Source organism: Pogona vitticeps, chromosome 1, assembly GCF_051106095.1.
Source record: "Pogona vitticeps strain Pit_001003342236 chromosome 1, PviZW2.1, whole genome shotgun sequence".
NCBI lineage: Eukaryota > Metazoa > Chordata > Lepidosauria > Squamata > Agamidae > Pogona > Pogona vitticeps.
This window is the reverse complement of record NC_135783.1, coordinates 115,023,600-115,049,532: the sequence shown is the minus strand read 5'-3', so window position 1 is coordinate 115,049,532 and position 25,933 is coordinate 115,023,600. Positions and strand designations below refer to the sequence as shown.

Here is a 25,933-nt window from a genome sequence, read left to right as displayed (position 1 = left end):
GAAAAGATAGGGCCACCCCTATTCGCCACTACGCACGCGCAGAATTGTTCGCCGGTCTGCGGCGGAAGACTTCGCCCCAGAGGCCTGTCAATCAGCCTGCCGCTACAGGGAAGATGGCGGCGCCCGTAAGGTCCGCGGAGTAGCTGAGCCGCGGTGGTTACTCTGCGCCGAGCTTCACGCCCCCCCCACCTGTGGTTTTTGTCGTCGTGCCTGACGCTTCCCTCGAGATTTCCAGATGTTGCCGCTCAGCCGTAGGTGGCGCCGGTTTGCGGCGACCCCGGTCTCCGCGAGCTGGTTCCAGTGCACAAGGAAAGACGCAACCTCGGCTCATCATGACGTCAGCACTTCGAAGTATGACGTCGTGGTCATCGGTGGTGGTCACGCCGGCACGGAAGCGGCCTCGGCGGCAGCCAGGCTGGGCGCGCACACTCTGCTGCTCACGCACAAAATAGACACCATAGGTAAATCGGAGGGAGAAAAAAGCGAACTCTCTCTATTGCTGCGAAGTTTAAAGTCATGTACAATGTGGGCAGTGCGCAAGAAAGAGGAATGTTATTAAAAATGTTGTTAACGAATCAGTTTAGATAACGGAGAACACGCAGTCGGACTAGAGAAAGCCTAGAACACGTTCACCAGGGTGTCTTTACGACCTATAGGATGGGGCATATTCTTGCATAAGGATCACATATGATGCGCAAGGGGGTAAATTCACTTGCAGCTGCAGAGGGTCTCTGATTACAGCCCCCCCCCCACATTGGATCCCGCACTGTTGAAAAGTAATCTCATTCCACCAAAGTGTATCTCTTTACAGTACAAAGTGACAAATCTCTTCTGGCCGGCACACTCCATTGAATCGTCATTTTTGAGATGTCACTGAACTGTGTCCAGAACCAAGAGTGATTGTAGACTTCCCCAGTCTCACCAGCAGTCTTATCTTCCAAGTTCTCAGCCTTTCTCCTTTTGCTTCTGCATATGGCAGTGGGGAAAATATGCTGAGAGATTGGCAACCTTTGTTTAGGTTGATTGTCGTTTTCAACGAAATCAACATCACCTGAAGTGAAACCTGCCACTTCAGGCTGATTCTGAAAGGCTGCAGATGCCATTTGGAGATGAAAAATAAATAAGATTATGTGATGCCAGCACCAGATCAAGATGATTTGCAAACCTTTTTTTTCCTTCCCTCCTCCACTATCAAACTCTGTAGTGGGCAGCCTGATGACAAGGCCTCCCAAACTCAAAAGTTACCCTGTTGGTGAGATTGTAGTGGGCTAGTAAAGATACCACCCAATCTTTAGCAAAGCTTTCTTTGCTAAAATTACAGTTTATTGGACTGTGCACACTTATGGGCTAGAGATTTATCACTTCATACAAAAAAGACAAGATTTGCCAGTTCAGCTGGTAAATTTAGAAGTGCAGAATTTGTATAAGCAAGCTCTCTAAATGTAACTAACATTGCCCAACGATTAATGATGGCTATCCATGTAGTATAATTGAAATCATGTAATATTGTCTATTGTTGGTTATAACGTGGATAGTTCTGAGAAACTACGTTGAATGGAATGAAATTGTATCTTTTGGATACATAAGAGTCTTCTTTCATTAGAAGGTTAAAACTGTACCATCCCAAGAGCATATCTGCTTAGGTAAAGGTAAAGGTTCCCCTTGACAATTTTTGTCCAGTCGTGTTCGACTCTAGGGGGCGGTGCTCATCCCCATTTCCAAGCCATAGAGCCACAGATTGTCCGAAGACAATCTTCCGTGGTCACATGGCCAGTGTGACTTAGACATGGAACGCTGTTTACCTTCCCACCATGGTGGTACCTATTTATCTACTTGCATTTGCATGGTTTCGAACCGCTAGGTTGGCGGGAGCTGGGGACAAGCGATGGGCGCTCACTCCGTCACATGGATTTGATCTTATGACTGCTGGTCTTCTGACCCTGCAGCACAGGCTTCTGCGGTTTAGCCTGCAGCGCCACCACGTCCCTACATAATTGGGTGTAGGATAGAGACAGGGGTATTGGTATTCATATACAAATGTCTCCACGCAGCTGGACTTAACAAGGGTCCACTCATATGTCCTGCTGCAGTGGTGGCCCTGCTCATCCTTCCAGTTGTTCCCAGAGTGTCGCTCTCTTCCTGCTCAGCTGGCCACTTGGCAGCCATGCAGGGAGACTCGTCCTCCCTCCGCCTGCCTGGAGTGGCCAGCCAAACAAGAAGAGAGCGGTGCTCCAGATGCAGTTGGAAGGATGAATGGGGCAGCCGCCACAACAGGAAATGTGAGCGGATGGCCCAGCTCGAGGGGCCAGACCCTCATTAAGTCCAGCTGCGCAGGGATAGTCATATATGAATACGCCTATCTCTAGTATAGAATTGTAGCCAAAGCCCTTTTGAGTCATAAGTGGAACTACAAAACATAGCAACCATACTGGCCAAAATCCTCTTGTGTAGTTGTGCTGGCGTAATGCTAATAATATAATTTGGGGAGATCAACTGCCTCAAGTTAAGAAAACACTGTAGCCATTATTTGTTTCATGCTGATTTGTGTGACATAGTATGCAACAGGGGACTGGAAACCAAGCCCTATGAGGAAAGACTGAAATAACTGACCATGTTTAGCCTTGAGAAGAGAATACTGAGGGGAGACATGATAGTACTTTTCAAATACCTGAAAGGCTGTCATCCAGAGGAGAGGCAGGATCTGTTCTCAATCTTCCCAGAGTGCAGGACACACAATAATGAGCTCAAGTTACAGGAAGCCAGATTTCAGTTGAGTATCAGGAAAAACATCCTAAAGAGGTGGTGAGTGTTCTAACAGTGGAGACAGTCAAGAGAAATTTAGGCAACCACCTGGCAGATCTTTAATTTCTATTCCTGCATCAAGCAAGGAGTTGGACTCAGTGGCCTTATAGGACTCGTCCAACTTCATTATTCTATGATTCTTTGAATTTTCAAAAAAGAGTGATGGAAATGTGGAAAAGGAAACACTCAAGTAGTGACATAACTGAACAACAGTTAATGGACCAGAGAAGGCTTATCGTCCGGAGTAAAATGTTTTCAGAAATGGAGTTGCAAGAACTAGAAAAGTTGGCAAAAAAATCAACAGATAATAATGACCATAGGATGGAAGAGAAATGGAGGGTAGAGGTAGACATAATAGTGGAAGAAAGTGTGTCAATAGAGGAACAATGTATGGAACCCAGAAGTTATGAATTGACAGAACAGCAAACATCGTTGAGGGAAAAATAGTAAACCATATTAGTCAGAACAGAAAGACAAAGGCTCCCCAATTTGCTCCAATTACAAAGAAAATCAGTAAAAGATCTGCTGAGTGATGCAAATGTAGTCATCAGAATAATACCATATATAATAAATATTGCTGTTGCCAGCTGACCTTAGCTGAAAACAATTAGAAAGTTGATGGGAAAAGTTCCAAAAGTCTTATCTACTGAGCATTAGGCTTAAAAAGATTTAGAAGTTTAATGAGTTCTACAGTTGGAATATTTTTCATTTTATTTCATTTTGATACTTTGTAATTGATCATTCATGAGAACTTTGCAGGGTCAGACTAAAGCTTTAGCTTCCAGCATCTATCAGTCTAGCAACCTGTTTCAACTTCACTTGTTGTGTTGTGCAGGACAAATGTCATGCAACCCTTCCTTTGGTGGAATTGGAAAAGGGCATCTGGTAAGAGAGGTGGATGCACTGGATGGGCTCTGTGCTAGAATCTGTGATCGGTCTGGAGTGCATTACCGTGTTCTGAACAAGAGGAAGGGACCAGCTGTCTGGGGTCTCCGTGCCCAAATTGACAGGAAGCTCTACAAAGAGAATATGCAGGTGAGAATGGGGGAGAGGAGTGGGGATGACAGAGGTTACCTTACCGATTTGATTATGACTCTGAAAAACTGGATTATAGCCATTATAATCTCCATTTAGCTGTGAAGCTCACTTGGTGATCTTGGGCCAGTCTCTCAGCCTGACCTGCCATTACAAAGTTGTTCTGAGGATAACATAGGGAGAGGAAAGCCATGTGCACCTTCTTGAACTCACTGGAGGAAAATGGAGTTTATTAATGCAACTAAGAAAAATCTAATGGCTGGAATTAAAGGCTCCCCCCATCTCAACCCCCTCCCCCCATGCACAGGCTTCTCCAGGTCAAAATAGATTCTTAGAATGTCTCAGAATCTGTGGAATAGGAAACTTTTAATTAAAGATAAAAGCCTATGACTAATGACATCATCAGCCTTATGCACACAGAGCTGTGCCAACAGGATTCCCGTCAATAAATAAAAATGTATGTGCCCAAGATGGATCTCAAATACAATACAATAAAAAGAGTGTTTTTACCCATTTAATCCTGAGACATTCCCAAGGTGTTCCATAAACATAGGGTAGGACCAGGACTGTCATTTTAGGGGCATCCTAAAATTTTACTGATTTTAGAATTCTGAAGCAATGTCAGAGTGTTTGAAACATTCAAACAGAAAAGCTTGATTGAAGAAATGTCCCCACTGTTGCTATGTTGTATAAGCTGCACATGCAAACTTTTTTGGGGAGGAGGGGTTAATGAAGAAAAGGATGTAGGGCAGGGGTCAGGGAACCTTTTAGCCCCCCGAAAAATTTATATACGCCAACATTACCCCCTTGGTTCGAAAGGAAGGAAATCATACATTATTTGAATTAAATATTATTGAATCTACACAGGCTGTGTACCGAACCAGCAATATGCACCAAATTTGATAAAGGTGTGCACTATTTTTGCTGGAACACATTGCACTCCAGCCATGGGGTGGTATAGGGAGTAGTAAGGTGTCCAACATTCCTATCAAGTTTCATTAAATTTTTGCTAGCTTGCAGAGGATTTAATCATCATCAGTGGCTGCCAGAGTGGTGCTAGCAATGACATGCTTGCTAGAGACAGCCAATGCAGAATTGGGGGGGGGGGGCTTTCCCTACCACTTTAATCATTCTATGTGTGGTGTGCAAAAAGGAACAAACCAGGCTAAAGGTCATGTCACCCACCCTGGTGCCACAGCCCAATATCAAAGGACCAGTGTGCTTTTTTTATCATCATCAATGGAAAACTCAGCAGTGGCCAGAGGATTGGAAAAGATCAGTCTACATCCCAATCCCAAAGAAGGGAAGTGCCAAAGAATGCTCCAACTACCGTAAAATTGCACTCATTTCACACACTAGCAAGGTTATGCTCAAAATCCTACAAGGTAGGCTTCAGCAGTATGTGGACCAAGAACGCCCAGAAGTACAGTACAAGCTGTATTTCAAATGGCAGAGGAGCTAGAGACCAAATTGCTAACATGCACTGGATTATGGAGAAAGCCAGAGAGTTCCAGAAAAACATCTGCTTCTGCTTCATTGACTACGCAAAAGCATGGCAGAAAGTAAGGAGGACTTTAAAAAGCTCTTAATGAGGGTGAAAGAGGAGAGTGCAAAAAATGATCTGAAGCTCAACATCAAAAAAACTAAGATCATGGCCACTGGTCCCATCACTTCCTGGCAAATAGAAAGGGAAGATATGGAGGCAGTGACAGATTTTACTTTCTTGGGCTCCATGATCACTGCAGAGGGTGACAGCACCCACGAGATTCAAAGCCTGCTTCTTGGAAGGAAAGCAATGATAAACCTAGACAGCACCTTAAAAAGCCACCCTTCCCCCCACCTTAATTCAAAGTTTTGCTTGCCTGTTAATTTTTACAGTTTTGAGTCAAGTCTCTCTCTCTCTCTCTCTCACACACACACACACACACACACACACACACACACTCACTCTCTCTCTCTCTCTCTCTCTCTCTCTCTCTCACACACACACACACACACACACACACACACACACACACACACACACACACACACCATCCATCCATCCACCCACCTTCCCTCCATTTCCTCCCTCCCTCCAGTTTCTCCCTCCATTTTGTACATTTAAATAAGCTTGAAGAAGTCCTTGGTCTCTCACACCTTTCTTCCCTCCTTTCCCTTACTTGCTCCTTGATCCTCTCAATCCTCCTGCTTGTTTGCAGTCATTTCCGGAGGAAGCAGTCATTCAGAAGCCCTGGATCGATTGATTGCCTGGGTATAATCCCCAGCTGTAACCAATTAGGGAGGCTTATCTCCCAATCTACTGAAAGAACGGAGCATTTAGAAGTGCCCTGCTGCAACAAAGGAAGTAGGCTTACAATTTGAGCTTTGGCTGCAGGGGGTGGGGGTGGGTGGGAGTGGGAGTGGGGGTGGGAGGGGTAGCAATCTGCTCATTACCCCCAGGATTTTCACTTTTACCCAATTTGGGGTAATTTACCCCTGTTCTCCGACCTATGATGTAGGGGGTCATTGTTCCAGATATATATGGGGCACTCCAGAACCAAATACTGTATGTTAATGGTAACATTAAAAAAAACTTAATCAAGCTTCTGTTTTAGTGTTATTTTATACCTTATATTATAGACAGAAATTAGGGGTATCTGAAACCTGAAATTTTATATTGTCTTAGAAGGTGCAAAATGGTTCTGAAAGGGGCATGGGTCAACAGCATTAATGTTGTAACTAATGCAGCTTAACACAGTACATAGGGGAAAAAGTATTCACATGCAATTATCATTATGAGGCTTTTGAATGACATACTTTACAAAAATATTCACTCTTACCTGATTTTTGGCTATCATTCTGAAACTTACAAACTAAATAGACATTGTTTTTACTTTGTTTGCTATGATGATAAAACTGCTTTTTTCAAAAATTCATATGGATTCACAAATTAAAAACTAAAAATAATGAAATACTAGTATGGTTATCAGCAGTCAGCCTGGAGTGCATTAAAATTTAAAGAGACCCTATGAATGAGTGACCACCAAAATGTTAATAGTACACTCAACCTACTTAGACTAGCTACTGAGAACGACCTGTCTTTGTTTAATTTAAATTAACTTGGAAGGGTGGTGGAACTGAGAGAAGGACCTCCCCAGAAGATCTTAAAGGCCAGGTAGGCTCATATGGGGTGATAGGATCCTTCAAATAGCCTGGACCCGAGTTGTATGGGGCTTTATAGACTGTAGCCAGCACTTTGAATTGGGCCTAGAAAAAGACTGGCAGCCAGTGAAGCTGTTGTAATACATGCTCTCTGTAATCAGTGCCAATCAGCAATCTGGGTTGGAGCATTTTGAACCAGCTGAATTTTTCAAACACTCTTCAAAAGCAGCCACACAAAGAGTATGTTGCAGTAATCCAAACGGGATGTAATTAAGCCGTGTGTTGCTGTGGCCAGATCAGACATCTCAAAGAATGGGTGCAGCTGGTGCACCAGCTTTAACTGTGCAAGTGCACTCCTGGGCACTGCAGAAACGTATGAATCCAGGTTCAGAGTCAAGTCGAGGAGCACACCCAGACTGCGGTTCTGAGTTTCCAGAAGAAACGTGAACTCATCCAGCACAGGCTGGATCCCTATCCCCTAATTTGCTTTGTGACTGACCAACATGGCCACCCTGAAGCACAACCTGCGTAATTCTTCTGGCAGATGATTTTAGTGTGAAGTATTTCTGTAAAGAATGTGTCTTTAAATGCCCAAGTTTGCATACAATTCATTTTGATTTGTGCTTGATAGAATGCTGAAAGTAAAAATTTCTCAGAGGCATTACAGTCTCTTATTAATAGTAAGTTTTAGATCCGTGTTAAGCTAAAAGACAAACCACAGAGACTTTTGTGTTCTGGGAAGTCCATTAACTTGAGAAGCAGTTTAAGAGACAGATTTTAAAAGAAGCTGACTCATCATACCCTGAAATGGCGGACTCATCAGCTAATAATCATGTGCTGTTAAGTCAGTTCTGACATATGGTGAGATACTATGGTTTTTTTTTTTAATTGATAAAATCAGCACTTTAGCAGGCGAGTTCTGAAACATGCCAGACTGAAAAAGGAAATGTTTTTGTGGTTTCCGCTCTTCCCTTTTGTAAAAAATTCATGGAGGGAAAAAAGACAGTGCACAGATCAATTTCAGCACTATTTTTTTAATAATGAACTGTGAGAATTTTTTATTTTTATTATTTACTTCCTTTTATCTTTATTAATGTATTATTTCCAAAAACTTTATGAACAATAATGTTTAAAAGAAATACTGTATAAAACAAAGGGCTCACTGCAGTTGTGGAAGAAATTCCAAATTTCCTATGGATATGCTCTCTTTATTTCCAGGTAGGAAAGACCAAACTTATTAACACTTTCTATTTATTTGTATGCCACTTTTTCACAAGATCTTGCTCAAAATGTATCATAACAGAGCTGAGAACAAAATTGTGGGCTATTGTGCTTCTGTATCCACAATTCAGAATGCCAGGAAATGGTTTGATACTGCTACACAGTATCATGCCTGCCGTTGCAAGCAGGAAAAGGATGTCAAACTTTATATAGCAAAGGGCAGCCAATGGCAGCAGTCAAGATAGTCTACGCAGGATACCCTCTTGTGCTCACTACCATTTATAGGGATACACCTGGCAGGGGAAAATCCCAGAATCTGACTCCTTTTTCCATCAGTTAATGACTTGTCACTCAAACACAAAGTAATTCTCAGGGCTGTTTTTCAACAAATTCTCTAGGTGGTCCGTTTCTCTCCCCCCCCCCCCCCGGTTTTACATCTGACTCCTTAAAAAGAGTCTTCTCTAGCTGAGCATGTGTGCTCTAATGTTTAACCCTTCTTTTTTTCCTAATAGAAAGAGATTCTCCAAACTCCACTTCTGACAGTGTGGGAAGCATCTGTGGAGGATCTCCTACTGACACCACCAGAATCAGATCATCCTGGGAAATGCTGCGTCCGTGGAGTAATCCTGGGTCAGTAGGGGAAAGACTAGTCTGTTTTCTTATGAAGAGGCTTGCTTTTCCCCACGTCTGCCCGTGGGGAGTAGCCGTCTTTCTCCAGCAGTAATTTTTCCATGTATAGCTATGGAAAGCGGTTCCTACGGAAAGAATCATCTTTGTTCCTTTGTATTTGGATTGCTTTCAAAGGCTGCACAGGGCAACCAGGGGAAGGGAAGGGCTGGGTTCCTATAATGTTAAGGTGTTTGGGAATTTGCGGAGTTATTTCTCAATATGCAGGAGGGATTGGGAATAGGCTAGCTCATTTCTGAACCAGTCTGATGTAAGCCTGGGAACCTAATCTATTATTGCAGCAATATACTGTAATATAATTAGGGTTGTCATCTTTGACTAGTTTTTCATGAAATAATAGATTAGGTTCCCAGGCTTCATGAAAAACTAGTCTGCTTTTACACTTTTCATTTGAAATAGGTATAAAGCCATGTTAATAATCTGAACATCTTAGAATAAAGTCTCATGACCATGGATGGGAATCATATGAAGTTGTAAAGCAGCCAAGAGGTGGTTTTTATGATTATGTGTAATGCAGCCACATTTTTAGTTGGAGATAATGCCTACAGCCTTTAAGTGCTTCAAGGTGCTGGAAAGGAATCCGTTTGTCTACCCCTTTCTCTGTTGGTCTGTCCATCCTTCACCTGTTTATTGTAGCATACCAGATCTTAGTTATGCCTCATATCATTCAGGAACAGCACACCCATCACCCTCCTGTCTTGTGAGCCAGAAAAATCTAGCAGTACAGCGATATCATTTGAATGAAATCCTATTGGTCCCTCTCACTTTCTCTCTCTCTCACTCACTCCCCCTCCCTGTAGTCGAAGCCTGAATTTTCTGACATGCCTCATAAATTACTTGCGATTGCAGGTGGGAATTTCCAGATAATATTCATTGTGTAGGTTGAGCTAGGAGGGAATAAGCACCAATTTGCACTCTTTTAAATTTTCTTTTCTTTAATTGACATGGTCTTAATAACAAGGGCCAGATTTCCTCGTGTCTTGACAAAAGCCTTTCAGGGGGAAAAAACAGAAAGGTACCTCCTCCGCTGCAGTTATGCCAGTAGTGTTTCACGTCATGTTTTTCCCCTCAGATGATGGAAGGACAGTGCATGCTGGGAGTGTTGTTCTGACCACAGGAACATTTCTGAGAGGGATGGTCCTAATTGGATTGGAAACGCATCCTGCTGGGCGTATGGGAGACCGGCCCTCCATTGGCCTTGCCCAGACTCTGGAAAGACTTGGATTTACTATGGGAAGGCTAAAGACTGGGACTCCACCCCGACTACTGAAGGACTCCATTGACTTCACTGACCTGCAGAAACAGGAACCGGACCGCCCTCCTGTGCCATTCAGTTTCCTTAGTGAAGCAGTGTGGATTAAGGTGAGATTGAGCCTTGAGGAATATATGGAGTTGATGTGAGGTGTCTTTCCTCTCTCTTCTTTCCCACTCTTCAAAAGTGCTATATTTTTTGGCAGTGCTGTGGTTTCTGTTTACACAAAGCAGGTATTTTGAAATGGCTTCAGTGTGGATGCTTCTGTAGGTTTGTAGCAGGGGAGGGGGACCATCACACATCTGTTTCCATTGGAAGTGTCCCTAGAAAGCCTCTGGCGTATGGATAGTGGGACAAGTGGTGGTTATATAAGCTTCCCTAAAATGGTTGCTCTTGATATGCCTTGGACTTAACTTCCATCATTTCAGTTGGCACAGCTGACCTGGTGCCTGGGGATGATGGGAGATGTAGTCCAACACATCTGGAGGGCACCAAGGTGAGAAAACTGATGTATACCTTCGTGATTTAGAGTTCTGATTCCTAAAACACCAGCATAAAAGGCCAGAGAATAGCTTTATGCTGTTGTACCCATTTACCAGTAGCTTTGTCTTCCTTTTGCCCTGTGATTCTTGCACCCACCTATTTGTTCATTATTTTCTGCTCAGGTGCAGCAGGCTTTTTATTATACATATTGATCACATGAAAGGGCAATAGGTCAGAGTCTTCTTAATGAATTCAAATGTAAACCATTTTGGAACTAAAAAAAAGTTTTGAGCCACCTTAAAGTCAGACAATTATTTTCTTTCTCAGAAGCTTACATTCACAGTATGTTTCTGAAAAAGTGGGTGACAATCCATGCATTCTTATGCCAAAGAAAACCTGTTAGCTTTTAAGGTGCTACAAAACTTTATTGCTTTGGTATTAAGAGACCAATATGGTTTTCTATGGATTTTTCAGAACCATGCTTTTTCTTTTTAAGTATTTTGTCCATAAATTTAGAATAGTAATTCTGTCATTTCATTTTTTTAATTTAAAAAAAGGGGTTTTTTTTAGTTTTTTAGTTTTTGAGAAACCAGTGGTTTAGTATCCTGTCAACATTGCTGTGGAGATTTGATGCTTGATAAGATTGCTTGCTTGGAAATAACTTCCTATGGCTTTACATTCAGGATTACACCAAACATAAATCTACTTAGTGAGTTTCTACAGGCAGAAAGCTCTGTCCATGGAAAGTATCTTGCTTCATTTGCAAGGATTTCCTGCTCCCCTCTGTTCCCTCTATGTAGCCACCTCCATAACCCTTCATGTAGCTTTTTCAAATGGCCAGAGGTGTTGATCCTTGTGAGAAGGTACCAGCCAGATTTCCATTTGCCTGTCAGGTAGCATATACCTAAATCTGGACTGAACCTAGCGCTTCCATTTCTTTGAGTCCTAATGATATTCTTAGAAAACATAAATGTTATAGTTTGCTGTGAGAGCACATATAAGCCTTATACCATATAAGCCTTATAAACCCAAATGCAGTTGCTAGTTCCAGACAGGATATAGCTATGAATCAACTGGTGAACCATAGGTCAACACATCTGTCCCATTGATTCAGTGGGTCTACTCTGGTTGGGACTAAGAACCAGTTTTACACCATAGGCTTGGGTACTAACAGTTGTCACAGATACAGAGAGAAGTGAGATGATACAGCTTAAGTGAAGACTAATCCAACATTGATCCATCAATTATAGTGTAAAAAGTTCATTTCTGTAGAAGTTTTCTAATATGTACATTAAGTCCAGCTTGTTCTTGCTCTCATTCAGCCAGAAGATCAACTGTTCTCCTACCTGACTCACACGAATCCCAAAGTAGAACAGATGGTCCGTGACAATCTCCACCTGACCGCCCACATCAAAGAGACGACAAGAGGACCTCGGTGAGCCCCCTTTACATCGTTCATCTCTATAGGAGTGCCAGTATCAATGCAGTCAGTGCATGGCACTTGGTAGAGCAGAGCTTGCAAAATAGTACAAAAAACCTACGATTAAGATTTAAGTAAGAGGATGCTTAAATGGTAATTTAGTATAGATCAACATTATTGAGGTTTTTTTTCATTAGTTAAGTAAAAGATCAAATATTGTTCTTCAATTGAAAGGAAAACATAAAAGAAAAGGGCATAATTTGCTATGGCTGACACCATTCTCCCTTCCCCCTTGGCATTTTCTTATTTGTTCCATCAAATTAGCTTTTTGAGGGGAGGGGAGTCAAGTTGGCTTCCTAATTCTGGCTCTTTTCAGATGCCTTAGACTTCAGATCCAGCTATTTGTTTGCTGGCTGGGCATGGTACAGTTTGTAGTTCAACACATCTAGAAGGTCCCAGGTTTGAAAGCTTACCAGAAAAATCTGTTCAAATGAAGCTATGTCATTAGTTGCTTCCCTCTACCTTTCTTCCCTCCTCCATCCCAAGCAATACTTAGATCGTTTAATTAGGCTTCAAACACTGTGGATTGTTGCCTGAACTGAAAAAAAGGTAAATAAAGAATGACATCCTGGGTCCCAGTTATAGGACAGTTGGAATGTCTGAGCTATTTTAATTCTGAAGTACAACAAGTTTGGGTCTACAAGTTTGGTCTGTAGTTCAAAGGTGGAATTTCAGGAATCTCCAGGTGAAAGGATTAGATAACCCAAATGCTCTACACCAGTCTTCTCTTACTAAGATACCTGTTGTTTCTTTGGTTCCCATTGAAGGATGACCAAGTTGCACAACCTGAGCTGGTTAATCTAGTATCCTCTCTTTCTCTCATTTTTACACATGCACCTTGCACTTTGTGCCTCCCACACTGTTATACCCAGCTCTGCCTCTTCTCCTCAGTGTGGCTGCTCAAACTTTTCCCACATATAATTAATTAAAACATCTTTAAATTTTAAATGTTAACGTTTGATTTTGAATTAATTGGAACCTAATTAAATTGCAACAAAGGCTTTCACCATATATGAAGCAAGAAATGCCCGATCTTCAAGCTGGATTCTGAAAAGGAAGAGCACTAGAGATCATATTGCAAATAACAGCTGGCCACTGGAGCCCACCAAAGAATTTCAGAAGACGATCGGTCTATGTTTTATAGACTACAACAAAGCCTCTGACTGTGTGGATCATGAGAAACAATGGATTGTTCTGAAATAGGTGTGACTCAACACTTGATTGTTCTGATGTATAACTTGTATTGTGGACAAGAAACTACCGGTAGGACAGAATATGGAGAGACAAAATAGTTTCCTATAGGCAAAATTGTCAGATAAGGGTGCCTACCTGTTCTGTCTGTGTACAGAACATATTGTATAGAAAGCCAAACTAGATTTTGATGAAGGAGGAGTGAAAATTAATAGAGGAAACATCAGTAATTTAAGGTATGCAAATTAAAATATCTTGATATCATTTCAGCAATTACTTGAAATGACGTTTAGTGAATGTGAAAGATGAAAGTGTCAAAGCAGGACTGCAGTTGAACAATAATGGAATAAAATAATGACTATAGAAGAACTATGTAACTTTAATGTTGACAATGCAGAAATTGCAACAGTGAAAGAGTTTGTATACTTTGATTTAATCACCAATCTGAATGCAGCTAAGAAATCAAAAGAAGTCTAAGACTCAGAAGGGCGACAATGAAGGAAAAGATCATCAAGTGTAAGGATTTGTCACTAGAGACCAAGATCATCCATACTCTTGTATTTCTGATCACCATGTATGGTGTGAAATCTGGACAGTTAAGAAAGCTGACAGGAAAAAATGATTGTTTGAAATGTAGTGCTGAAGGAGCGTTTTTCAGATAGCTTGGACTGCCAGAAAGATGAATAAGAGGGTCCTTGATTAAATCAAACCTAAACTATTTCTGGAGATAAAAATGACAAAACTGAGTCTGTCCTACTGTGGGTCCATCATGAGAAGGCAGGAGTCTCTAGAAAACAGAATAATGCTTGAAAAGGTTGAAGGCAACAACAACAACAACAGCAACAACAAAGATGGATTGAATCCCTAAAGAAAGGCTTGAGTTTGTAAGAACTGAGCAGGGTTATTGAGGACACAACATTTTGGAGACTGCTGATGTGAGGATATGGGTTTTGTAGTACTTGTTTTCCAGAGATCCATAGGTGTTTCCATCTCGCCCTGAGACCCAGCTCTTGTTGTGTCATTTAGTGGAGACAGTCAAGGTCACATCTCAAGACTGATAAACATTGCATTCCCTTCTAAGTGCTTGCCAGCCTGGGAACAAGAGACTGAACAGTGGAAAGTTACAAGAGGGGCGTGAACTTGTGAACAAAGGACTGTATGCTGATTGGATACCATCACAAAGCAAAGATTTTGATTTAAGTTACAGAAAGGGGGGTTAGGTGTGTGTAAGTTGGAGGAGGAGAAGAAGGACATGACAGGTTTAAAGCCTTCTTTGCTTGATTAGGAGATTTAACAAAGGTTACTTAGAATAACAATGGTAATTAAGTAGTAAAACTATTCAGTAGTTAATCATTTTATTGTTTTATGGGAAAGACAGGGGTTTACTTAATACTTAAGCATTTAACAAGTATAATGTGTATCTTTTTGTATTTCTTTTTATTTATAACTTTTTACTCTTTTTAAACAAACCTTTTATATTTTACCCAAATTGATTCTTGGGGGTAAGGGTGTGAGTGCCTAAAGACAGTGCCTTAGCCACGAGGGCTATGTTTGCTATTTTGTTCTTCCGGTGTCCTACTTGGTAAGGTTGATGTGCAAGGTTTAAAGTACACAACCAAAAAGTTTTTAAGCCCTAATAAGGAAGTAATTGGAAATCTCGGGTTAGAAGCTTGCCCATAGTTGCCCACTCACGCACCTTCTAGGTCTCACCCAATCTAGAGTTAAAAGGTGGTGGAAGCTGGGAACTAGAGTTATGGCACCTTCCCCGAGTGGAAGGACTCCTCTAAGGAGGCACGTTCCTGACAGTTCATTTTTCATTTAAAGAGTCTCCATAAGTCAGAGGCAATGATGGCACATAACAACAATTAAATTAAATCACCATTCTAACTATGTTTGTAGAAATTGGACAAAAAGTAAAAGATTAGCATAATGAATTAAAAAAATCTGTTTCAAGCTGTATGTTAGAATAACATTAGCAGTACAGATAAGTCTGAGCCTTGTGGAGCTCTCAATATAGGTCACGAGGAGAAACGCCAGGGAAGGTTAAAGGAAGGGGGCGTTAATAGCAAAGTCAGTGAGGAAGAATATATACAAATGCTACTAAAGGTATTTAAGTTTAATTCTCTGTAGTAGGCAAAGAGTACTGCCATGAGAGAATGCGTCCGGAAGAGAATATATTTTGTACTGTTTTGAGGAGGAATGACTGGCAGAATCCAAATAGTGTCATCATCTGGATTTGTCTCTCTATTCCTGTACCTAGGTACTGTCCCTCCCTTGAGTCTAAAGTTCTACGTTTCCCAGATCGTACGCATCAGATCTGGCTCGAGCCTGAAGGCCTGGATTCCAATGTCATCTATCCACAAGGAATATCCATGACATTGCCGTCTGAGATCCAAGAGGAGATCATCCCACACATTAGGGGCTTGGAAAAAGCTAAAATGATACAGCCAGGTAAGTGCCAATTATTTATTTATTTGTCTGTCTGTCTGTCTGTCTGTGTCTGTCTGTCTGTTTGTTTGTTTGTTTGTTTATTTTTATTTGTTTTATTTATACCCCGCCCATCTGGTCTTGCGACCACTCTAGGTAAAGGTCCAAGCAAGATAAAGGTCACTGCAGTTATGTAGCTGCATAAACATTTTACTTTATGCGAGCATCTAGTATATTACATTTGTTTATCACAAACATAGTATGTGCCATATTTGGTGATTATGGATAGATGTATCCGCCTCTCCACCTGGTGGATGTGGAGATTTGCCTTCCTAGAAAGAAAGGTGTTGCTCACCGATCTGCACACCAGTGGAATTTATGATTTCATAGACTTACACCCAATGGGAATGTGTGAATCTATGAAGCAGACATTTTCCTCAGCTATTCCTTTGTCCATTTTACTTATTCCAGGCTATGGTGTTCAGTATGATTTTCTGGACCCACGTCAGCTGACCGCCTCCCTCGAGTCTCATCTTGTTCAGCGGCTCTTCTTTGCAGGACAGATAAACGGCACAACAGGCTATGAGGAGGCTGCAGCCCAGGTGAGCTGGTTGTGGAAAGTCTGCTCCAGGAAAGGGTAATGATTCTGGAACATTTTTTGCAGTACCAGTTGCCTAATTAAATAGCGGCTTTCAGCCACTAGTTACTTGGTTCGTGAATTCAAGTTACCTTGTTACCAAGCCTGTCAATACCTGTCCAAAATCCACTTTTGGATGGCAGAAATTAACTATAGTCCTAGCAGAAGGCCTGGTTGTGTTTCATCAGAGGACAGACTTTGTTCTTTTCTGCTAGAGGACAGTGACGTTTGATGCAATAAAGCTGGGCCAGAAACTTGTATTACCAAAATGCACAGGAGCACAGAATGTGTAACATTGGGAATTCCCTTATTAACACCTGGAAAGGGTAACCAAGACGAGGTGAGTGATTTCCTGGGAGAATGAAGTTTTATTGACAGGGTATTGCAAGGTGAACCATCACGTGGTTATTACAGAAGCAGGATGGGTAAGAAAGAGAAAAGCTGGCAGGAAACCAAGCCAAGCTTTCCTCGGTCAGATCACAGGGAGTGAGGGTACCCATAAGCATCTAAACCAAGCAGGGATGAGGCAGAGGAACTGTTGCCTGGCCTACAGACACTGGCTGACTGCTCTCCCCATCATTGCCGTAAGCATTCTCTTACCTACATTGTTGCCTGCAGGATTTAAATAAGTCAAAGTGATCCAGATAAAAGTCTTCCATCTTGTGACTGTTGCTGCTGCCACTGCTACACCCTTATTATTTCATGGCAACAGAGAGACTGGCTTGCTGTGTTTCTGTCAGATCACCATAGCTAACGGGGCTTTCTCCCCCGCCCCCTTTATTTTATTATTATTTTATTTTTAAAATTTTTTTTTTATTTTTTGCTTTCTTTTAGTCATATTTACTGCTTTATGGTATTTTTATTTTGCAAGACCACCAACATACCCCTGGACAGCCAGGAGAGAAGTTACATGAATAAAACATCTCAAAGTCCTTTACAAGTTACAGAGCACACGATGCACATCTGCTACTGTAGATTAAAAAATAAAAACTTAGTGTAATAGTTGCCTGTGGGTTTACGTTTGCAGGGGGCTTGTGCATAACCTGCCTAGGCACTGAACGCCCTGTGTTGATCACTGGTCATCAGAGAACAATTTGTTAAGAATGATAAATGCCATCCCTCTGGACAACGAATGTTTTTCAGTTAAATACTATGAGCTGATGGCTGAAGAAGTAGACTGGATCCATGAAAGGTCACATGAAAATATAGCAGTTAGTCTTTAAGGTGCTACAATGTTTTTGTCTTCTTTTCCCCCCACTGTTGTTTTTGCTTGAAATACTGTGACCTGAGGTTCTTTGTTAGGGTTGCATTTACAGAGCCACTGAGATTCTCCGGAGGTACAAAATCTAATAACGTACTATATCTGTGGCTTCATTGTTGCTCCGTCCAAGAGTCAGACATGCTGCATAGATCAGGCAGGCAAAAAGTCTGAGCTCCAGGACATGTGATGGCTTCCCTGCATCCCCTGTGATCATGTTGCTGTCTTGCAGGGTATCATTGCTGGAATAAATGCTGGTCTGCGGGTCAAAGGGAAACCTCCTTTTATTGTTAGTCGCACTGAGGGTTACATTGGTGTTTTGATCGATGATCTTACCACTCGCGGCACGAATGAGCCCTACCGAATGTTCACCAGCCGAGTTGAGTTCCGGATGGCCCTGCGGCCAGATAATGCTGACACTAGGCTCACTGTCCGAGGTATTCGGTTCTACCGGGAGTACCTAAAATTCTGCCTCCTCCCTTTTGCCCCTCTTCTCCCCCTCCATACTTTTTTGTTTTGTTTTGTCCTGGTGTCTTAAGGTTATCATGAAGCTGGCTGTGTGTCCCAAAAGCGATATGACCAAGTATGTTGGATGAAAGCAAAGTTGGAAGAAGGAAAGGAAGCTCTGAAGTCTGTTCGTTTCGACCCTGCAAAATGGGCTGAGCTAATTCCAGAGGCAACCATAAGTCCTCAACGTAACACAGTTTGCAGGTATGCATAGCCCCTCTGGTGTTCCTTTTGATTTTATTTTTATAAGACCTGGAAAAGAACAAGTTCACAAACATACCTCACAATCTCTATTTTAAAATAAAATATCTGGTAAACTTGATGTTTTGGTGATAGTATTTGCTGGAAAACACGCAAAGCTGTCTGTCTCTTTCTATGGAAAAGTGAATTTCTTTCTTGTCTGTATTGCTGAAACTCAGACTTGTATGAGTTCCTGGTTTCAGAGCAAGAATGCATAGGAGGAACAGTGCTTTCTGCTGAACATTTTGGTATGAATAGCAGTGTGTTTTAAGGAGAAAATCTGTCCTTATTGTCTGCTAGTTTCTGACAGAGAAACTGTTATCCCCAAGTTGTAGTGTGTAGTTTCTTTCTAACTTCCTATCTGTGCTTTCCCCTGTTAGCGTAAATGGTTCATGAGTTTAAAAAGCCATATTATTTTTGTACAGTGCTTAATGCATTGTGGTGAGAATCCCTGAACATAATGACACTACAATATGCACAGTATTTTAGATTTATGAATGTCCTGACATTCCATGGGGAGAGATGTTAACTAAAATTTGTTTTATTTTATTATTTTATAGCCCATCTTTCTATGACAAGCATACTATAGATAGGGTACAGATTATTTACATGCCCAGTAATCAGAATTCCTTGCTTTTTTTGCTTGCTTAGTGCTCTGGACATCCTTGTGTACCAAAATATCAATATGGAGATTTTGGCAAGAGCTGTTCCAGAGCCCCTGAAAAAGTTTGCTGAGATGAGACAAGTAGCAGATAGACTGAAAATAGAAGGTATGGCTCACTAATAATGTTAACTCAGATGGGCAATTTCCAGAAATTGGGGGGCTGCACATACACACACACACCCCTCTTCAGTCATTAAAGAGGGGTAACTAGATTAACAAATAATGGCAGAAATGCTCCAGGAATGGGAACATTTTCTTCCTTTGACTACATGAAGTACAAGTCAATGTGAGTTTTCCCACCAATCTATAGGGTTTTTTTCCCTTCACCACTGGGGCTTCAACTTGTTTAATAGTGAATGCATTTGCATCAGTTCAGATAGTATGACTGCTTGTGCCAATACAGAAGGCATATGTTGCCAAAACTGAACAGGGAGCAAGTCTTAAATTAACAAATGGAGAGCAGAGGTTTTTAAAACAGCTCTTGTTCTGTTTTTAAAGCTGATGTTTAGCCCCGTCCATGCTAAAACTCAATTTTCCTTCAAATTGCTTGCTTTCCTTTTCCTCTCCTGTTCCATTTCTCTTTTTTACCCCCAAGAAGGCTTGGTCCATTGTGCTAGGGCACTTAGGAAGCTAAAGAGAAAAACAGGAACAAGGAGTCAGCATAGAGTGAGGAGGACAATGGTTATTAGCATTTATTTGCAGCTTCTTATAATAGCTTTACTGTACCTGTACCTCCTGCAAATACAGCTACAGAAGAGCTGCCTTAACAAGTTGCAAACAAGGTTGATTACTAATTTCCTCCTCTTTCCTCTTATGATTCCTGTGTAGTTGGTTAAAGGGAATTTACCTGGGGAAATCCAACTTCCGGGGTGTGACTTCACTGTGGATCCATTCAGATTTTCCCAACTGTATAGGGATATTCTTAGTTTCTTTTTTAATATGAAAACCTCTCTTGTGCTCTGTAGAAGAGGTACACAGGGCAAATTTGGCATGATACATTTTTTAAAATTTGCTTTGTTAGGGGAGGATGTTGCTCAGTCTTCTCTTAACAGGATGCATTTATTATCCAGTAGATGTTCTTCTCCAAGAATGAACTTAGAGCAGAAATTCGATTCATTCCCCTCTCACACTCTGGATATCTATGTAAAGCTGCTGCTGCTTATTGCCCTAGAGTCCAGAGTATGCAGTCACCCCAAATCTGGGGCTACAGAGACCCATCCCTTGTCCTTGGAGGCCAGCAGCAAGCACTCCTGCCATGCTGTCATTTTTTTCTTATATAAAAAAACTTTTTTAAATTGGAGAAGCCCTTTTTTGCTTCTTAAGTGACCAGAAATTATTATTTTTAAAATCTTTTGGGGGGTGCTGAGGAGTCCTCAAAGCATGATGGAATTGCCTCTGTGCCCCCGCTTCAGAGGCCACAAGCAGACATTTTGAGCCAATATAGCTTTTCCCCCTAAATTGCAGGTGCTTGAGGGCCACGTATGGCCCCCCAGGACTTTCTAGGGCCCACTTTTGCCTTGCTTCTAACATTACAGGAATAAATCAAGTTTGGACTCCTACTCTGTTTAGTTTGCAGTCTGAAACACACTTTTTAGTGCACAAGTCCTGTGAAAACCAGTTAACAATTCATCAAACAGCATCCATCAGATTCCAAGCTTTCCTAAGTCCCGTTCATTACTGAAACCAGATAGGGCTTGAAGTGTGATGACATGAAGGCATGAGATAAGTTCCACCCACCCCTCTCTAGTAGTCACATATTCGCAGTGGGGGTCTGCAGTGGTCCTTGTAAATGTATTCTGCTGAACATGCTCACAGTGTTTTTGTACCGTGTTCTCAGATGAAAGGGGTCACAATTATGGAAATGTTGTAAGCACATTCAGCATAATGGGCTACAAATATTGTTGCAGACATTTGCTGTGAACTCATTAAGGTATGATTTCCAGGTTGATGGAGATGCTGGGGTGATGGTGCAGGATTTACCTTTGTCCCAAGTGCACTTCAAGCTTTAACTGGTTTCAGGGTAAAACTACTGGGTAAGACTCCAGACAGATCCTGTTATGTGACTTAGAGAAACCCCTGATTGTGCATCATCTTTCTTCCAAATGTTACCACACAAAGTAATGAAAATTATTCTTATGTGATATGATCAGTGTATCAGAAGTCCTAGTCAACTGCCAAAATCTCTTATTTATTTATTTATTAGATTTATACCCCGTCCATCTAGACCGAAGTCTACTGTGGGCGGCTGTTACATACAGTGGTGCCTCACATGACGATGATAATTCGTTCCATAGGAATCACTGTCTTGTGAAAACATCGTCTTGCAAAAACTGTTTCTCCATTGGAATGCATTGAAACCCGTTTAATGTGTTCCACTGGGGAAAAATCGTTGTTTTGCGAAGATCGCCCATAGGGAAGTCATTTTGCGAAGCGCCGATCAGCTGTTAAAATGGCTGTCCTGCGAAGCATCAGTTCCAAAAACACCTGTTTTGCAAAGTGTCGATCAGTGTCAAAATCGTCATCTTGCGAGAAATGGTTTGCAAAGCACGGACCCAAACATCATTCAGCGAAAATCGCCCATTGGAATCATTGTTTTGCGAATCGCTACAGCGATCACAAAACTTCATCGTCATGCAGATTCGGCGTTTTGCGGGGCACACTGTACACTGTATGTAACGGGTTTTGTTTGAAGTCCTTTTCTATTATTATTTTCTCTTGGCTCTCATTGGAAGCTCTTTATGAAATGAGTGTGTCCCTTCAGAAGCTAGAAATAGAGGAAGTCCGTCAAGATGAGGCTCTACAGCTGCCAGAAGATCTGGATTATTTAAAAATAAATACATCTTTATCGGATGAAGTGCGGGAGCTATTGGACTCCTGTCGTCCTCAGACGGTAAGGCACTGGCATTGTTGAGAAAGGAACATTGAAATTTTCAGCAGATGCTGTGTGTGCGCTCAATTTTATGTACTCAGAATGCATGAGCAATTTTGTGGGAATGGAGGAAGTATTGTGATTTCTGGAAGACAAGGCTTACTATTTTACCAGTTTCCACTTGTGTGTGTGTTCAGCCATGTCAGTCGTTTCAGTTCCAAGGCAAAAAGATGGCTTTCTAAAGAAAGGAAAGCAGCAAAGGAGGTCCGTCACTGTTAGGTAGAGTTACACTGCCATTGTGGGATAAAACTGATGGCTTAAGATCTGGGCTCTGGGACAGAAAAGGCCTTTGTTGGCCGGGCAGATGGCCTATGCCAGGAACAGGGCGAAATGTGTCCCTGTTGGTAGCATGTGACGCCACCCGTTATGGCATCCATTTAGTCCATTTCATTGGTACAGGTCGTGTACATGAAGAACTGTTTTGTGATGGCTAAGGTTGTATTTGGCTGAATTCTGCCAAAAAAGGAGTGCTGTTTGGCCCGCTGGCCGTTGGTTTATGGGGTCCCTCATACTTTAACCTTTACCCGTTAGCTTGACTTTGGATCTCATCGCTATGCTGATGATGCCTTGCTCTCTTTCTATATGGATGCCAAGGAATCTGTGGAAGACCTGGATCAGTGTCTGGATGAAGGGAGGGGTTGGATGTGATAAATAGGTTGAGGTCCAGTCCGAGCAAAACAAAAACTGTGTTGGTTGACTCAGAGACCAGTCTGGGAGCAGTTGGACTCCCTCTGAAAGACCAGGTTTGCACCTGGTAGCAGCTTTTGGATTCAGCATTGCTCCTGAAAAACTCTGTGGACTTCTTAGCCATGCCTTAATTAGCTCCTGATTTGATTCCTGTCTCATTCACATTGTGGATAGAAGCCATAGCTAGTGCAAAATGTGATACCTCCGACTGTTGCTTGACATGCACTTTGGAGCCTATATCGCACCAGTCTTGAACCAATGGCAGTGGTTTCCACTTTATTTCTTATCTTTGTTCAGTATACTGATTTTCACCTAAATAGACTTAAATACTGTATCTCAGGATATCTCCTATATTCACCTGTCTGGAGCCAAATCCTCAATAAAAGCCTCCGTGTGTTTCCTATCATGAGAGGCTAGGTTGGTGCTTACCTGAGACAGAGTTTTCTCTGTTAATCTTCTAAAAGGCAGATGATGCTGTTTTGTAACAAAAGGCCTTTGGTTTCTTAAAATTAGCTTTTAGAGAATATTTTGGTTCTCTTTCTAAAAATGTTCCAATTCATTTTTAAAATAAGAAGCGCTCATTTTTACGATGGTTAAGAAACTCAGTTCTTACTCTCCGCAAGCAAAGAAGGCTTTAAACCTGTCATGTCCTTCTTGTCCTCCTCCAACTTACACACACCTAACCCCCCTTTCTGTAACTTAAATGTGTGCTTTAGGAATGCTAGTGGTTCTTTTGTACATCACATCTCACAAGTGCTTCATCTTTGCTGACTTAATTCTCAGAGAGAGACAAGCATGTTCTGCAAGGAGGAAATGTTTCCAAATTTAATTGTTTGTTATAACTTGAACTGTACATAGCTATATAAAGAGAATGGAGGAATGGGAAAAGCACAACAAATTATTTTTGAATAGTAATGATAATGAAAATAATTCTGATACTTATACTGTACTATTAGCACTCTTACTTTCCTTCTTTTACTTTTTCCAGATTGGTGCTGCCAGTCGTATCCCTGGAATTACACCAGCTGCTCTTCTTAATCTACTGAAATTTGTGAAAAAAAGTCAGAAAAGCGCAGAAAGAAGAGAGTCACCCAGAAATTTTGGACCCTTAGCAAAGACAGAGCCGTTAGGAGAAAAAAGGGTTTCAAACTGCTAAGATGAACATTGCTTTTTAAGCTAAATCCATTGAAGAGTTATTCATGTATGTTCTTGGAGCACATACACATATTTTGCTGTATGTACTGTATATTTAATCCAGTAAATACGGAGACATGTCAGACTGTAATAACCTGTACTTTGCTAATCTACCAAGTGAGCCAGTCTAATGAACTGGATTAGTCGGAGGAGGAGAGTACAGCCTCAGCTTGGATACAAAAGAGATGAGCCACACCCCTTCAGACTACGCTGTCTAGAATCAGACAGAACAGACATACAGTGGTGCCTCGACTTACGACCATAATCCATTCCAGAAGATAGATGTAACTCAAAATGGTCGTAAGTCGAAGCACCATTTCCCATAGGAATGCATTGAAATGCAATTAATCCATTCTGGTCGAAGGAAAAAATGTCTCTCAGACACACGCGCGCGCACACACACACCCCAAAAAGCCAAGACAGATTGGAAATGCGATTAATCCCTTCTGGCCAAAAGGGAAATTTAAAAGAAAAGAAAAGCAATTAAGCATGCAAGACCCATTGGAAATGCACAGAAAACAAAAGGAGCAGATCAGAAATGCACAGAAAACAATGGAGGCAGGTTGGAAATGGAAATGCAAAGAAAACAAAAGAAAAAGCAAGGGAAGCATGCAGGACCCATCAGAAATAGGGAAAAAACCCAAAAGCAACCAAACCCCCCAAGACCCATCAGAAATGGGGGAGCCAAAAAAACAAACCCCACAAGACCCATCGGAAATGGGGAAACCCCCCAAAAGTAACCAAATCCCTCAAGATTCATCGGAAATGGGGAGGGAGCCAAAAAACAGGTTGCTCTCTTTAGTGACAGGGTTCAGTGATTGAGTTGTTAGGTGGATTACATCCATATAACCTAAGTCCACACACACACACACACACACACACACACACACACACACACACACACACACACACACACACACACACACACACACACACACACACACACACACACACACACACACACACACACACACACACACACACACACACACACACACACACACACACACACACACACGTGATATAGATACCCTTATACCAAGATCTAGAGCTGATTATCTCATGGTTAAATGCACACTGATCCCATCCTGTCATGAGTATTTAAGATCAACATCAATACTCTGAACCCAGGCAGAAACCATTTGTGCAGTTGACATAACTATGTAATTATTTTCATTTGCAAAGTCAAGTCAGACGATTACAGCTGAGATCCCCAACCCCAGTCCGTGGCCTTGGAAAGACCAGGCTGCCTGCACAGATGAGCGGCGAGCAAGAGGTGAGCAGCGAGCGAAGCTCCACCTCCAGTCAGCGCACTCCTCTTAGGTTCTAATGCATCTGCTGATCTGACAGGAGGTGGAACTTCAATTGCAGCTCACCTCCTGCTCCTGCTCACTGCTCATCTGTCCCAGCACAATACATATAATGAGCTTGATTCAAAGCAACTTACTGCATAGCAAGTACCCCCCTCCTTCGGTCTTTGGGAGAATGGTCTTCAACTAAACTAGTCCCTGGTGTCAAAAAGGTTGGGGACCACTGGATTACAGAACTTTAGTTGTGATCATTCATCAATTGGGACATTTTGGAGGGGAACCTGATTAAGTAGTGTTATCAAGATTGCATCTGAAGTGGGCTTCGGTCAACAAAAATGTATGCCAAATGAAGTCTGAATTCGTGTGTGGTTATGCTTATGGAAGGCTGGTGACATCAACACTGAAATTTTTGGAATTTAAACACTTCTGTCCTGCAGCTTCTGTGTAATTCCTTTCATTGCGTGGGAACCGTGATAGCTACAGGACGATAGAAGGAATTCAGTTACTGAAGGTCATCACTGCTGTCAATATTATCCAGTGGCAAATATGGTAAAGATAGACTTTCTCCTGTTTCGCAGACCCCACACAATGAAAGGAATAACATGGGAGCTATGGGATAGAAGAAAGAACTTCCATAGGTGTAGTTGTCTGTACAGGATTTCAGCCAGAATGTACTAGTTCTTAAAGTGTCCCAAGGGTCACTGTTTTGGTGCAAAAAACTAATAAGACTACTTCCTCCATAAAAGCGCATGTTGTGCTAAAACTGTTAAGTAACTTTTAAACAG

The 25,933-nt window shown here is 41.8% G+C and overlaps 1 protein-coding gene across 2 annotated transcripts; it reads left to right on the top strand.

The window, feature by feature from the left end:
* The first annotated feature begins 83 nt into the window (after positions 1–83).
* Positions 84–24,697, top strand: MTO1 (mitochondrial tRNA translation optimization 1). Of its 2 annotated transcripts, none has more exons than XR_012087110.2 (12): positions 84–461; positions 3,638–3,837; positions 8,715–8,832; positions 9,962–10,251; positions 11,947–12,059; positions 15,556–15,746; positions 16,194–16,324; positions 17,850–18,054; positions 18,157–18,328; positions 19,016–19,134; positions 21,790–21,918; positions 23,633–24,697. XR_012087110.2 is itself a non-coding variant. In XM_020785875.3 (12 exons), exons 1-12 carry the CDS (start codon positions 236–238, stop codon positions 23,798–23,800), a joined length of 2,091 nt encoding a protein of 696 aa, XP_020641534.3. In that variant the 5' UTR covers positions 84–235; the 3' UTR covers positions 23,801–24,697. The 2 variants fall into 2 exon arrangements, 1 of the variants encoding a protein (XP_020641534.3); XM_020785875.3 differs by having other exon boundaries at positions 21,761–21,918.
* The last annotated feature ends 1,236 nt before the right edge of the window (positions 24,698–25,933 follow it).